The 15,131-nt window shown below is 35.3% G+C and overlaps 1 protein-coding gene across 32 annotated transcripts in view; it reads left to right on the top strand.

Annotated features, from left to right (window-relative positions):
* The first annotated feature begins 238 nt into the window (after nucleotides 1-238).
* ptprc (protein tyrosine phosphatase receptor type C) overlaps nucleotides 239-15,131 on the top strand; it is a 52,682-nt gene continuing 37,789 nt past the window's right edge. For 18 of the 32 annotated variants that reach the window (XM_037545073.1, XM_037545070.1, XM_037545066.1 and 15 more), the window contains exons 1-8: nucleotides 239-389; nucleotides 501-598; nucleotides 5,126-5,140; nucleotides 5,950-6,006; nucleotides 10,334-10,420; nucleotides 10,989-11,069; nucleotides 11,902-11,988; nucleotides 12,557-12,637. In XM_037545073.1, the coding sequence (XP_037400970.1) occupies nucleotides 541-598; nucleotides 5,126-5,140; nucleotides 5,950-6,006; nucleotides 10,334-10,420; nucleotides 10,989-11,069; nucleotides 11,902-11,988; nucleotides 12,557-12,637 (466 nt within the window). In that variant the 5' untranslated portion in view covers nucleotides 239-389; nucleotides 501-540. The remainder of the gene's footprint in view (nucleotides 390-500; nucleotides 599-5,125; nucleotides 5,141-5,949; nucleotides 6,007-10,333; nucleotides 10,421-10,988; nucleotides 11,070-11,901; nucleotides 11,989-12,556; nucleotides 12,638-15,131) is intronic. The other 14 variants (XM_017702424.2, XM_017702422.2, XM_017702419.2 and 11 more) reach the window with 6 other exon arrangements.

Genomic DNA, 15,131 nt, shown 5'->3' with positions numbered 1-15,131 from the left:
GACTGTGATGTGTATATACAATGATGTAAAATGTAGGCTCAAGTCACTGCAACTAAAGCAATAAGTTTTAGCCCACTTACAGAGGCAAAGAGATAAATACAAGGAAAGGGGCACTCATGATAGTCAGTATAGCTGAGGCCATTTCTTATAGAAAAGATCTTGAACTCCATGCTGCATTGTTTCTCAGTTTGAAAGGATGGTACAGAAGTGCAAGGCGAGAGATTGTGGCGTAGCTGAAAATATAACTTCCTGTTAAGAGGCCCTTAGCGCATTGCTGAAGGTGTGAGCGTTCTTGTCATTTCTCCGTCTTTCGAACCTAAAGCGAGCTTGAGGACACTGGGGAGTAAAACACAGGAAACCGAGCCGACCGATTAGACAGCCGTGAAAACGTAAGTTGGACGAAATAAAATTAATATGGACAGAAATGACAGAAAAAACAGAAAATCTAAAAAACTGTAATAAACTAACCTTAACGTTGTTTAACACTATGTTTCCTACAGGACTTATGGTGTCTTAGAAGAGGCACTTGTACCCCTGGTTATGGCGACACTTCTTGGGCTAAGATTCTTAATCTTAGCCCTGACTGGATTGGCAGTATGTAAGTACAAAATTTCTTTACCGGCGTCTTGGAATGGAGGGATGTTTTAGAGCTGTGCTCAGGATAAACTGTGACAAGATGCTCTTTACTTTTATTTTACGAAAATTCTTTTTTGTTTGGTTGCTTGTATAAATTGTACCACTGAAATGACCATATTGAATCACATCAAAAGTTAAATGTTCTTCATTTAAACAAGAAATGTTCCTTATAGTGTAACTGTGGTTGGAAGTGGTCTGTAATAAGTGGCAAAAGTAGGATGGTTTATTGGATTAGTATGATTTTTGTGTATATTTTTTTGTGTATATTTTATGTAATTTAATTATTAATATGGGGAAAGCTTATTGAGAATATATTTTTTCAGTAGCATATTGGGACCTTTAAAATGTAAAAGGATAAATGCTGAACAATTTGGAAGGAACATGTAGCTCATTTATAGTTTACAGGTTGCTTTCATGACAATATATTTTCTAAAATGTTTGGATTATATCATTTGGATTTGAGATTGTAGAATTAATAAGATGGTGGTGCCCTCGAAAATCTTGCCTGTCACGGAAGCGTTGCCATGTAAAGTGTTTGTAGTATGGTAAAGACCATCAGAACAATCGAAAATGGACATTTTAATTTGGGTTAACCTACATTTCCAGGGATCTCGTGTGAGTTGCGATTGCTTGTTAGTGGTACCTGTGGACAGTGCTGTCATGGATAAGATGGTGTCTGGGTGTGTCCCCTGTGTCTCTGCTCTAGTTTAGGAGAGTTTGACTGATGCTTAATAGCAATTTGAAGGGTTTAGCTATTGGTCACTCAGAGTTGCTTAAAGCATTTGAATGTCTTCCCTTGTAAGTTTTAATGAATAACTGTAAAGAGTACATTTTATAACTTAAAAACTTTTGAATCATGTGGTCCCAAAGATGATCAATGTTTGGTGTCAAGTTTATGCTAATAATGCCCACTGAATGAAGTGAAGCAGAGGTAGCATAGCTATTTTCTGTGTAGTTTTATGGTTTCTTTACAGCTTTCTTGTGTCTTTTTCACAATGCAGCTGAGTTCTGAAATGTGGCCTCTCCACAGAGGCCATTGACCACTTCCTTGTTCCAATTTGAGCTGGTGTCTCTTCCTCACAAGTGTGAGCTTGCTGGTTAATTTAGTGCTAAACTGCTTTAAAAGTGTGTGGTGAAATGAAGAAGTACATGTCACACTGTTTAATCCTTAAGCCTTGTGTTTGTACACAGTGTAGGTAATAGAAGGCGCAGCAATTCATATAACTGTTCTAGAAAGGCAGAACAGAAAGACAGCGATGGGTCTACATTAAGAAGTCAACAATCATGTGCTCACATTCAGGGTTAACCAGATTTATACACATTATAGCACTACTAAAATAGTGCAGCATCTGTCCACTTCAGAAGTCATTACTGTTTTTCTACAGCACCGTTGCCTGGACTTTTTTCCATATGCGATGAGAGTGGTTGATCACTGACATGTCCTTTCTGTGGTCAGCTATATCTGATTCTGTAATGGGTATTTTATTGTTGCATTACAAAAATAGTATGAGGTAATGTCAGTGAGGTCACTTTTTCTAAATCTAATTAGCAACCTGTCAGTTGCACTATAAGCTCAATTACGTGTAACTAGCTGTCTCTTTGTAGTCATTTAGCAAAAGCATTACTTTACTATTTGTAAATTAATTTTCATGTCTTTGTTTATCATTTATTTAGATAGTTATTTATTATCAGTTGTTTGTATTCGCAATATAACAAATGCATAATAATAATGATAATGCTACTTTATTATTACTCAATTATTACTCAATTATTTTTCGTATATAATTGCCATGATTAGTAATAATCAGTTTTTGTGGCCTTTCTATTGAAAAACTAACTTGGAACCATCCATTTAAACTACCCTGTTTCAGATCTTTGCTATAGAGCTGGGCAATACAACAGTATATTATATAACAATTACATGAACTGCATCATATGCTTTTCAGAGCATATCACTGAAGTTGATCAACTGCGTGTTTCACTACAAAGAGAGCATAAGTAGTGCTTGATATTTGGATTTAGTGCAGCACATATATGTTAAACATTGAATAAAAATAATGGATACTGATAGCATGTTTAAAATATCACACTACAGGGGCATTTTGTTTCACAAAAATCGAAGTGTCATGATATATTTTTACCATATCACACACTCCTACTTAGATTTTTTTTTAAAGATAACTTTAATCAATCACTCAAATAAGCAGCTGTAAGCGTTTAAATCCTGACAAATAGAGCAGAAAAAGTAAATAGATTAAATAAAGAGTAGTCATATTTAGCTTATTATTATTTAGCTAAACACTTATTATAAGTGGTTCAGCTGAGTTAATTTGAAAAGCATATCTACAGTATTATGACTGAAAGTTTCAGATAAAAGATATTTTAATTAGGCTTTTTCACAGCTTCTCAAAGAGATTATTTTTTTAGGTAGGTTACATTTAAATACTGTTTCAACTGACTGCCAACCAAATCGTTCCTGATCACTGCATCCCTATCCACAGATGTCTGCATGTACGAGGTTGTAGAGTGCATAATTTTGATGTCCATGTATGCTTATTAAAACATGATAAATTGAGCAAATCTGAAACTTTATGAATACAGAATGTCTGTGATGAGTAGTGAGGCCTTCATCTTTTTCTGGCTAGATTTTAACCTAATTTTCAACTATATTCTGTATTCAGTGCCAGGAAAGAAGGAATGCTGGCAAAAACAATGGGTGTTAGGTAGATTTTCAGCATTGTGCATATGTTTAGATTTGACTGATATTTTGGTCTGATATATGATGTATTTTTCGTGCTCTGGAAATGCAGAATATTTAGATGACACTGAGTTAGTGCACTAAAATGCCTGTGTTTTATTCACTTATAGCATTTATTAACATTATAGAACTAAATGTTATATATCACTGTAATATTAATCCAGGTAAAGGTAGTTCTAATGTCTCTGTTATATAAATGTCTTTGGTTTGGTTTTGGCAGATGTAAACATGTAAAATAATGTATATCAACATCTGCCCATGATTCCTGTATCAGTGAATCCCTAGTGTTTAATCTTTTGGCAACTGTGTGACAGACAATGTGGTTAGAGTTTTTTTTGATTGTTTTCTTTCATTTGAAATTTGTTTTGAAAATTTCAGTAAATTGTACATTTACAATTTAAATTGCACAATTTTGTATTTACAAAATGTACAAAATTGTGGGCAGTCATGTGCTGGAGGTTAGGGAACCAGCCATGTGACCGGAAGGTCGCTGGTTTGATCCCCATGGCTGAAGTGCACTTGAGCAAGGCACCTAACCCCCAGTTGCTCCCCGGGCACAGTAATAGGGCTGACCATCGCTCCGGGCAAGTGTGCTCACTGCCCCTAGTGTGTGTGTTCACTAGTGTGCATGCATGTGAGTGTTTCACTGCACGGATGGGTTAAATGCGGAGGTCTAATTGCACAGTGTGCAAACACAGTGACAAATTCTATTTTTCCTTATTGGAATTCAGCTGTACCTGTTTGTGAGGATGGTTTGTAAAATGTCTTGTAGCCAGATAACTTCAGTATGTATTAATGATTTATATGAACCGTATTGTATTAAGCTTTCGTATCATATAAGTAGGTACACTCCATGGCTAAAATATGTCTAATTCTTTTAATAAGCTGATTATGAGTGATTGCTCAAAAGCCTTCATGTTCCATTAGGTGGGTGGACCTTCTAAAAGTGTGTTGGCAGAATGTGTGCAGTTCAAACTGAGAACTGAGTTGAGCAAAACCACATCCGCAAAAAAGAGACTGAAAGAGTTCTTACGCTGAGAGTCTAGTTTTCCCTCTTACATCTTGTAGGGCAGAGTGATACACTGAAACAAACTCTCACTATACACAGATGTTTTAAATGCATTTAAAAAAAAACTTTTATTGTGAACTTCATTCCTAACTTGCTCCCATGGCTGACTTGCCTTTTTTCACTGATGATTTAAATGTGTGTGTGTTTGTATAAGTTATTGTGCTCTTTGGCTGATTCAGACTTTGTCAGAAAAGAAAAATCTCATCCCCAGTACAGGAATGTAAAATCTGTGAATGTACTGAGAATCCACTGTATGCATGTTAGTTTGCATTCACTAGTTTCTGGGAACACGTAAATTAACTTTGCATGAAGCAGAACAAAAGAAAAGAAACCAAAGTGCATTTGACTGGGGATGGGGGTAGGTTTTAGTCAGCGCACAGGAAGTTGTGGTTTAAAACTGAAATAGTTTTTGAATGTTCTGTGTTGCTATGACACTCAGACTATTCCACACATAAGACGTTGTTAATAACACCCTTCCATTTTCTGCTAAATGGCCGGCGAATTTAGAATTGGACATTCATATATGGTAATGGCAGAGGTTATCATGGACATTGTTTTTTCATAAGTCATTACGGCACATAAAAATATGATTCACAAATAATCAATGTCAAAAACTTTGATTGAAAATCAGATATTAATTCAAACCCATTCTCTTTCCATAGGTAAAGAATCAACAGGTAAGTTATTGCTTATATGTTCCTTTAACACCTTTTGGTATTAATCAATTCTCCCACAAAACACACTCTTAGAATAAAAGGTATGAAACTGTCACTGGGGCATTCCCACTCTTGTATCCTCAAGGGTACATCTTAATAACTTTAGTCAGGAAACATAATTGTGTCATAATCCATTGAAATTATAGGAAAAATCTATTTAAGGCACACAATTGGACCTTAAAACCACTGTTCTACCTTTGAGGGAACATTAACAATGTATCTGCACAGAACCTTCATTTCTAACAGTGTGGCGACCCTGCACCCACCATTACACTTGTCAGTGTTAGTGAAAGTAACTCTGACCCTACTCTCCATACCATACCTTCTTTATCAGTCCTGCATTCTTCATCTCTCCAATCTCACACCTTCAGCCAAAATCCCACCACAATGATAAAACTTTCTGTTAAATTATTCTGTGTAAATTTAGCAACTGTATATTACCCAGGAATCTGTCATTCTAATGTTGGCATCTCAAAATATAGTCACATCCAAAATGTGTTTATTGTAATACTGTATTTTCCAACAAGTAGAGCATAATTGTTTTGTATTGGCAAAATTGTTTTCAAAGAAAAAATAATGTAACTCTGCTTGTTTCTGTAATCATTAATAAAATTATTGAAAACCTTAGAACAGATCGTTTGTGTAGGACTTTTAGGAATCTTTTTTAGGTTTGGACCTATTGTATAGTTTGTTCTCTTCAGCAATTAGGGGACATTAACTTCTGTCATACCTGTTTGCCATGTTAAATGGATATGATATCTTTCACACAGGCCAAAACTCAACCACACCTCCCACGCAGCAAACCACCATTGCAAATTCCAGTAAAGGTAACTCTGGCTCCACTCATCACAGCACACAGTCTTGCACACACAATCTCCCCAAACTCCCACCTCCAGCCAAAGTCCCACCACAGTGCTAAACCTTCATAAATCGTAAACAGGGAAAGTGAATTTAGCAATGGCATTTTATTCAGGAACCTGTAATTCTGATATGAGCTATTACTAAATGAAGAGTTAATATGCAAAAAACGATATGCAGTGCACAGGTCTTAAAGTAAGGACTACTGCATCTAAACAGAGTACAGTATGTCTCTGTGCTCTGTGTGACTTTGTAAACACAGTTCCATACAGGACATAAAGTGCAATTTTTGGGTGAAAAAGACAAAATTTCATAACTCACATAGTGCTCTATACTGGGAGCTCTGAGCCGTTTGAGATTCAGCCTTCGGATTTTACCAAGTATGATCTTATAGATGTTTAATATTGCCCATTAATGGGCTGTTTGTGTTGCAATTTTCAGCACTTGTTTTATGTTAAAGAATAGTAAATATTCCATTTAAAAGAAACTTGTATCTATTATTGCTCTGAAACATGCAATGACCATTGGCGTTATCTGCTTTTGGCAACAAAGTAAATTTAAATTAAAAAATTCAGCAAAGTTTGATTTTGTAAGTTACTTGTATTTTGTTAAATTATTTTTAATCAATTCAAACAGCCCAACTGCAGTTTGATTGATATTACCTGGAATGGACAAAACTATGATTTATTTTTGCAAATGAACTCTTCAAATATAGTCATATCTGAACGTTTTGGTAGTAAAATAATAACACTGCCTGTTCTGTAATATTTAATGCTTTAAAATCTCAAGCTTATTACATACCAAGACTCAATGCAAACTGGTTGAACTATTCTTAGGTTGTAGAAGTGTGTAATACAACTGTGGACCTACTGGTGGGCCCTGGCCATTTAGGGGTTAATATCATAAGGCGTGATTTGTCTGGAGCCTCTGTTCTATATATAACCATTGCCTTTACAAAAGAACCCCTGAAGAACCCGTTTTAAATGTATATTGGTTGTTCTCTATTCACCTAAGATTACAGTTAAATACAGGTTTCTGGCAGAGCTTTGGAAAAACATTAATTTTGCATTCAGTGAGCTATTTCAGTGTTGAGATATGATTGTGGTAACCGTATGGCTTTTGTAGTCATATATTCATTTTGCTTCTTCTAATCACAGACAATAGTGCAAACACCAATCTTCCACTCACCTCCATGCTTCAACATTCAAGTTCAGCCGTGCCTACTGAAAAAACTACACTCGATTCCTTGCATGAAAAGCAGACAACTAATATAACTGTTAAAAGAGTTAATGATCCTCATTCATTCATATGTTTATTTTTACAGTCTTGGGGTGTGTTCAGACTTGGCAGGTTTGGTTATATTGCTTTGTTAGTGTAATCTGTTAAACCAAGTGAGAACACTGCAGTACCATGACAACCATGCATGCACCAAAAAAGCAGATCAAGACCTCATGGGGAGATTGATCCCAGACAGCTTCCAAACAAACTCTGGTGCGGTTTGCTTGAAATATCAAAGAAAAATTTATCAGAGGTGTCTAAACTTACCACACAAAATGAGCTGTTGTGTCTTCTCTACATACTCTTTTTGGTACATGCAATATGTGTTTCTGAATGATGTTTTGACACATAGATGTGCTTTATGATCTCTTCATGAGCTCTGAATTCTTACAGAAACTAAACACTTTCCTTAGGATAATAAAAGTGACCAGGTCTCTTGATCTGAATCCTAATATAGCAGATCCAAGTGAGCCAGCAGCAAAGGCTGAAGTTTAAAATTCAAAACTGCAAATTTATTGACTATGATCCAGATATTATTCTTATTAAAGGAACAGTTTGGCGAAAAATCAAATATATATCTGTTTGATCCTGGATTCATGAAGACATACCTGCGGCTTCTTGTACAAGGGGAATTAGATATAGTGTCTCGCTGTTGTGGGGAGTGGGAGGTGTTGATGCTAGCACTTGAAAAAATCAGCTCGAAATATGGTAAAAAAAAAAGATGTATTTGTTTATTCCTGCAGGTTATGCAGCTGCATTTGGCATGACAGTAGATACGTGAGCACAACGGACAACATTGATGAAGAATATTAGTTGGAATAGCTGTAGATTTTAGAATTAAAAAAAATTCTCATCATTTGAGATGCAAGTTCTAACTGTCTTATATTTATGAAGCCTTAGCTCTGCTAACAAACACAATAGAATAGCTACTTAGTGATATACAACACACCCCTTTGAGCTCAAGTTTGAAAGTGGAGGAGTACTACAAATTGGGATGTTGTGCAGATGATCATTTCATTCCACTTCTAGCATAAATTTTTAAAAACAGTCCATGCTGCTTACTTACAGTTTTTAAAGTAGTTTATGTAGCTTATTTTGATAGATTTTTAAAACAAATATATATTTAGAAAATAAAGATTTTGACATGTGTTTAGAGAGATGGGTTGGTGACAGTTGGCAAAGTCCAGTGTTAGTTAGCAGAATTAGCCTACTATGTCCCGTTGTAAACTAAAGCTGTATACTGTGGCTATTGGAACAAAACCTTGTATCTCCATTTTATTTTGTTGTTAATTTTTTGACATAATTTGAAAACCAGTGGCCCTTTATGCTATGTCAAAATTCCATGATGAATGGACCAACATAATTGGTCAGTAAACTCAGAAAAAATATTTCTCCATTTTCTTCCATTAAAAGTTGAGAATGTTTTTCCTTGTCCTGAAAAGTTACCTTTTTGGAGATAGGAGGTTTTATTCCTGCAGCAGCAATATGTCAGATATCAAATATGTCTTGGCCTATTTACTGCATCTAGGATAAGTGATAAATAATTTCAGTTAGATTTTTCGCCAACTAGTTTCTTTATATGATCATTTCATTTGTTGAAAATGTGTTGTAGCTCCTTTATCACCCTTGTGAAAATGTAATTGCCACCTAAAATTTAATAACTGGTTGAGTCAGGGATATTGCTATACTTCCAAAAGTTCTCAGGCAAAAAGTATTGTTGTCCGTTATGAATGCCAAAATTCAACTAGGCCACTGACTAAAATCACTTTTGATGTCATGCTAATATTATATATATCTTCATTGGGTTCAGCATCAGATAGTAAACTCTGCTAGCTAACATCTCTAAAAACACCAAGCTGTTTTCAAACCTGGTTCACTTCTAAAGTCTGTATCAATTTTGCAGAGAAGCAAGCATTCTGCTGCTCTAATGATGCTACCATGAAAATATATTTAAAAAAAATGAAAAAGTGTATCACAGTCATAGTAATAAATCATACTTGATATCTCCTTTTGTTATGATTAGTTTGTCAATTTGAATATAAGAAGCCAGGTCGCTGATGCGTGGACAAAAATATGTTGCATCATCCATGTGCCAAAATCAAACTCATCTTTGCTATTGTTTTGTTGCTCGTCTTATTACTTATATTATTAACAGTAGTTCAAGCTGCAGGAATGATATAAGTGACTATAAAGAGTAAACTGTTAAAGCAAGTATTCCACTTCATGTACTGTTGGAATTATTGATACAAAGAAACACCTCTGACTCCACAAGCACTGTGTCCTCCTAGCATGTAACAACATCTGCAAATATGGCACAGAGTTACCTAATATATACAGTATAAGAGTTTGTTCTTGCTGCAGTAGATAATTGTTGATTTATGAGGGCAATCTGACCAAAAACACCTTTTCCTAGGGATGATCTCGTAATTACAAAACAAGAGAGATCAGACCTCTTGAACCAAATCCAAGTACCCCAAAATCTAATCAAATACTTTACAAGCCTGACGAGTTTTATTTCCAACTGGAATTGCATATTTAATGTAGTATGCTAAATAGAGAAGTAGATAGATAAAAGCTATATTACTACCAAAGAAAGTTGAAGAAATAAGTTCTTCTCACAGAAAATACTGCAATCATAACTCTTCTAAGTAGCTCCTCTCATCAACTCGAACGATTGAAATAAATGTTACAATTGGTTTGTAACATTTTGTAATATGTCTATTGCAGTCTTTCAGTGTGAGAAATAAGTACGTTGTACAAAGCAATAAGCATCTCAGGGCATGTGTTGATGAAAGAAAGAGAGAAAGACATTAAGGAAAAAAACACCTTTTCTAAGGTCAGTCACAAAATTAAAATGACCTCTTGAACTGAAACTGGGTAGACCTAACCTAAGATCTAAATCAGCTGCTTACAGAACAAAAGATCTTTTGTACAGTTTCTTGTGCACATTAACTAACAACAGCACTAACCCAAAAAAAAATACATTTAAACTTCATTTACTATTGAAATTGTTGACAGTCACAAACACCTCTGACTCTGCAAGCACTGTGTCCATTGAGACAACAGCCTCACCCTCACCCACTGCACGCAACTTCAGCACAACAGGTAACAACAACAGAAAATTTGAGACAGGGTTGCTTAATACATACAGCATAAGAGTTTTACTCTTGTTGCAATAGATTGTTGTTGATTTATGAGGGCAATCTGACCAAAAATCACCCTTTTCTAGGAATGATCACTGAATTACAAAAGACCTCTTGAACTGAATATGAGTACCCCAGATTCTAAGAGACAGATAGAAACTAAGGAAGATGTATTTCTAACAGAAAAGAGTGAAAACATGGCTCTTCTACAAAACTCCCAGTGTAAACACTGAAATATGTGACCAACCAAAATAAAACTTACAACTGGTAGTTTTTCACTTGTAAAATATGTTTATGTTAACCATTTTAATATGACTTTGCTAAGGATGGTGTTGAAGTTCAAATGACTTCTTGAACGGAAACTGAGTAGACCTTCCATCGGGTCTAAATCAGCTAATTGCAGAAGGAAATATTTTATATACAATTTCCTGCATACATTATCTAGTGTCAGTTAACTATATATGAATATAGAAAATGTCATAGCTGGTAAATCTGCATTGCACTTCATGTCCTTTTGGAATTTTTGACAGACACAAACACCTCTGACTCCACAAGCACTGGGTCCAACAATACAGCAGCCTCACCCTCATCCATTACACCTGACACAACAGGTAACAACACCAGCAAATATGACACAGAGCTCTTGTAATAGATTTTTGATTTATGGGGGCAATCAGACCACAAACACCTTTTCCTTGGGATGATCACTGAATTACAAAAGTGAAGGATTTAATCCAAGAACCCCAGATTCTAATGAGATACTGGACAAGGCGGAAGAGTTTTTATGTCCAGTTGTAATAATATATTCATTTATTATGCAAAATAGAGAAATAGATGGGTAAAAACTTCCCAAATAACTTAAAGAATTAAGTTATTCTCACAGAAAACAGTGCAAACATCTAAGTTCTTCTAAGCAACTCTGCACATCAACACTCAAACATACAACCAACCAAAATAAATCACATTTGGTAAAGTTTCCACATGTAAAATATTATTTCTTTCCAAAAACAAGGATCTCCATTCTGTATCATTTGAGCGCTGCAGCTGTCTTTTTCATTGTGTGGAACTTTTATGATGATTGGACCAATAGAAATGCTCCAGAGTTGCTTGGACTAACACCTCTTTACAGTATCTTATACTGAAAGTAAATAGCGTTTTTTCTTTCTTCTGTAAAGTTGCCATTTTGGAGATATTAGTTTCCTTTGTACAGTGATAAAGTGTTTTTATCTGAGCCCTTTAAGTATGAGAAATAAGTACATTGTGCATAGCTATAAACATCTGAGTGCATGTCTTGACAAAAAAGACAAAACCTTCAAGAAAAAATAACTTTTGTAGAGACATCCATAGAACTAAAATTACCACTTGAACTGAAACTGAGTAGACTTATCCTGGAGTTTTCCAATAAATTTGGTTAACTTAATTTACTATTGAAATTGTTGACAGTCACAAACACCTCTGACTCTGCAAGCACTGTGTCCATCGAGACAACAGCCTCACCCTCACCCACTGCACGCAACTTCAGCACAACAGGTAACAACAACAGAAAATTTGAGACAGGGTTGCTTAATACATACAGCATAAGAGTTTTACTCTTGTCGCAATAGATTGTTGTTGATTTATGAGAGCAATCTGACCAGAAATCACCCTTTTCTAGGAATGATCACTGAATAACAAAAGACCTCTTGAACTGAATATGAGTACCCCAGATTCTAAGAGATAGATAGAAACTAAGGAAGATGTATTTCTAACAGAAAAGAGTGAAAACATGACTCTTCTACAAAACTCCCAGTGTAAACACTGAAATATGTGACCAACCAAAATAAAACTTACAACTGGTAGTTTTTCACTTGTAAAATATGTTTATGTTAACCATTTTAATATGACTTTGCTAAGGATGGTGTTGAAGTTCAAATGACTTCTTGAACGGAAACTGAGTAGACCTTCCATTGGGTCTAAATCAGCTAATTGCAGAAGGAAATATTTTATATACAATTTCCTTCATACATTATCTAGTGTCAGTTAACTATATATGAATATAGAAAATGTCATAGCTGGTAAATCTGCATTGCACTTCATGTCCTTTTGGAATTTTTGACAGATACAAACACCTCTGACTCCACAAGCACTGGGTCCAACAATACAGCAGCCTCACCCTCATCCATTACACCTGACACAACAGGTAACAACACCAGCAAATATGACACAGAGCTCTTGTAATAGATTTTTGATTTATGGGGGCAATTAGACCACAAACACCTTTTCCTTGGGATGATCACTGAATTACAAAAGAGTGAAGGATTGAATCCAAGAACCCCAGATTCTAATGAGATACTGGACAAGGCGGAAGAGTTTTTATGTCCAGTTGTAATAATATATTCATTTATTATGCAAAATAGAGAAATAGATGGGTAAAAACTTCCCAAATAACTTAAAGAATTAAGTTATTCTCACAGAAAACAGTGCAAACATCTAAGTTCTTCTAAGCAACTCTGCACATCAACACTCAAACATACAACCAACCAAAATAAATCACATTTGGTAAAGTTTCCACATGTAAAATATTATTTCTTTCCAAAAACAATGATCTCCATTCTGTATCATTTGAGCGCTGCATCTGTCTTTTTCATTGTGTGGAACTTTTATGATGATTGGACCAATAGAAATGCTCCAGAGTTGCTTGGACTAACACCTCTTTACATTATCTTATACTGAAAGTAAATAGCGTTTTTTCTTTCTTCTGTAAAGTTGCCATTTTGGAGATATTAGTTTCCTTTGTACAGTGATAAAGTGTTTTTATCTGAGCCCTTTAAGTATGAGAAATAAGTACATTGTGCATAGCTATAAACATCTGAGTGCATGTCTTGACAAAAAAGACAAAACCTTCAAGAAAAAATAACTTTTGTAGAGACATCCATAGAACTAAAATGACCACTTGAACTGAAACTGAATAGACTTATCCTGGAGTTTTCCAATAAATTTGGTAAACGTAATTTACTATTGAAATTGTTGACAGTCACAAACACCTCTGACTCTGCAAGCACTGTGTCCATCGAGACAACAGCCTCACCCTCACCCACTGCACGCAACTTCAGCACAACAGGTAACAACAACAGAAAATTTGAGACAGGGTTGCTTAATACATACAGCATAAGAGTTTTACTCTTGTCGCAATAGATTGTTGTTGATTTATGAGAGCAATCTGACCAAAAATCACCCTTTTCTAGGAATGATCACTGAATTACAAAAGACCTCTTGAACTGAATATGAGTACCCCAGATTCTAAGAGATAGATAGAAACTAAGGAAGATGTATTTCTAACAGAAAAGAGTGAAAACATGGCTCTTCTACAAAACTCCCAGTGTAAACACTGAAATATGTGACCAACCAAAATAAAACTTACAACTTATTTTTGATTTATTTTTGCAAATGAACTCTTCAAATATAGTCATATCTGAACGTTTTGGTAGTAAAATAATAACACTGCCTGTCCTGTAATATTTAATGCTTTAAAATCTCAAGCTTATTACATACCAAGACTCAATGCAAACTGGTTGAACTATTCTTAGGTTGTAGAAGTGTGTAATACAACTGTGGACCTACTGGTGGGCCCTGGCCATTTAGGGGTTAATATCATAAGGCGTGATTTGTCTGGAGCCTCTGTTCTATATATAACCATTGCCTTTACAAAAGAACCCCTGAAGAACCCGTTTTAAATGTATATTGGTTGTTCTCTATTCACCTAAGATTACAGTTAAATACAGGTTTCTGGCAGAGCTTTGGAAAAACATTAATTTTGCATTCAGTGAGCTATTTCAGTGTTGAGATATGATTGTGGTAACCGTATGGCTTTTGTAGTCATATATTCATTTTGCTTCTTCTAATCACAGACAATAGTGCAAACACCAATCTTCCACTCACCTCCATGCTTCAACATTCAAGTTCAGCCGTGCCTACTGAAAAAACTACACTCAATTCCTTGCATGAAAAGCAGACAACTAATATAACTGTTAAAAGAGTTAATGATCCTCATTCATTCATATGTTTATTTTTACAGTCTTGGGGTGTGTTCAGACTTGGCAGGTTTGGTTATATTGCTTTGTTAGTGTAATCTGTTAAACCAAGTGAGAACACTGCAGTACCACGACAACCATGCATGCACCAAAAAAGCAGATCAAGACCTCATGGGGAGATTGATCCCAGACAGCTTCCAAACAAACTCTGGTGCGGTTTGCTTGAAATATCAAAGAAAAATTAATCAGAGGTGTCTAAACTTACCACACACAATGAGCTGTTGTGTCTTCTCTACATACTCTTTTTGGTACATGCAACATGTGTTTCTGAATGATGTTTTGACACATGGATGTGCTTTATGATCTCTTCATGAGCTCTGAATTCTTACAGAAACTAAACACTTTCCTTAGGATAATAAAAGTGACCAGGTCTCTTGATCTGAATCCTAATATAGCAGATCCAAGTGAGCCAGCAGCAAAGGCTGAAGTTTAAAATTCAAAACTGCAAATTTATTGACTATGATCCAGATATTATTCTTAATAAAGGAACAGTTGGCGAAAAATGAAATGCACTTGCATCTCAACCCACTCAAAATACATACATATCTCCATGTTGTTTCACTCAAATAAATCATAAATAAAGCAGTTTAGAACATGTTATGA

This window comes from Pygocentrus nattereri, chromosome 15 (genome assembly GCF_015220715.1).
Source record: "Pygocentrus nattereri isolate fPygNat1 chromosome 15, fPygNat1.pri, whole genome shotgun sequence".
Classification (NCBI taxonomy): Eukaryota; Metazoa; Chordata; class Actinopteri; order Characiformes; family Serrasalmidae; genus Pygocentrus; species Pygocentrus nattereri.
The sequence above is the reverse complement of the archived record's forward strand: the minus strand, read 5'-3'. Positions and strand labels throughout refer to the sequence as shown.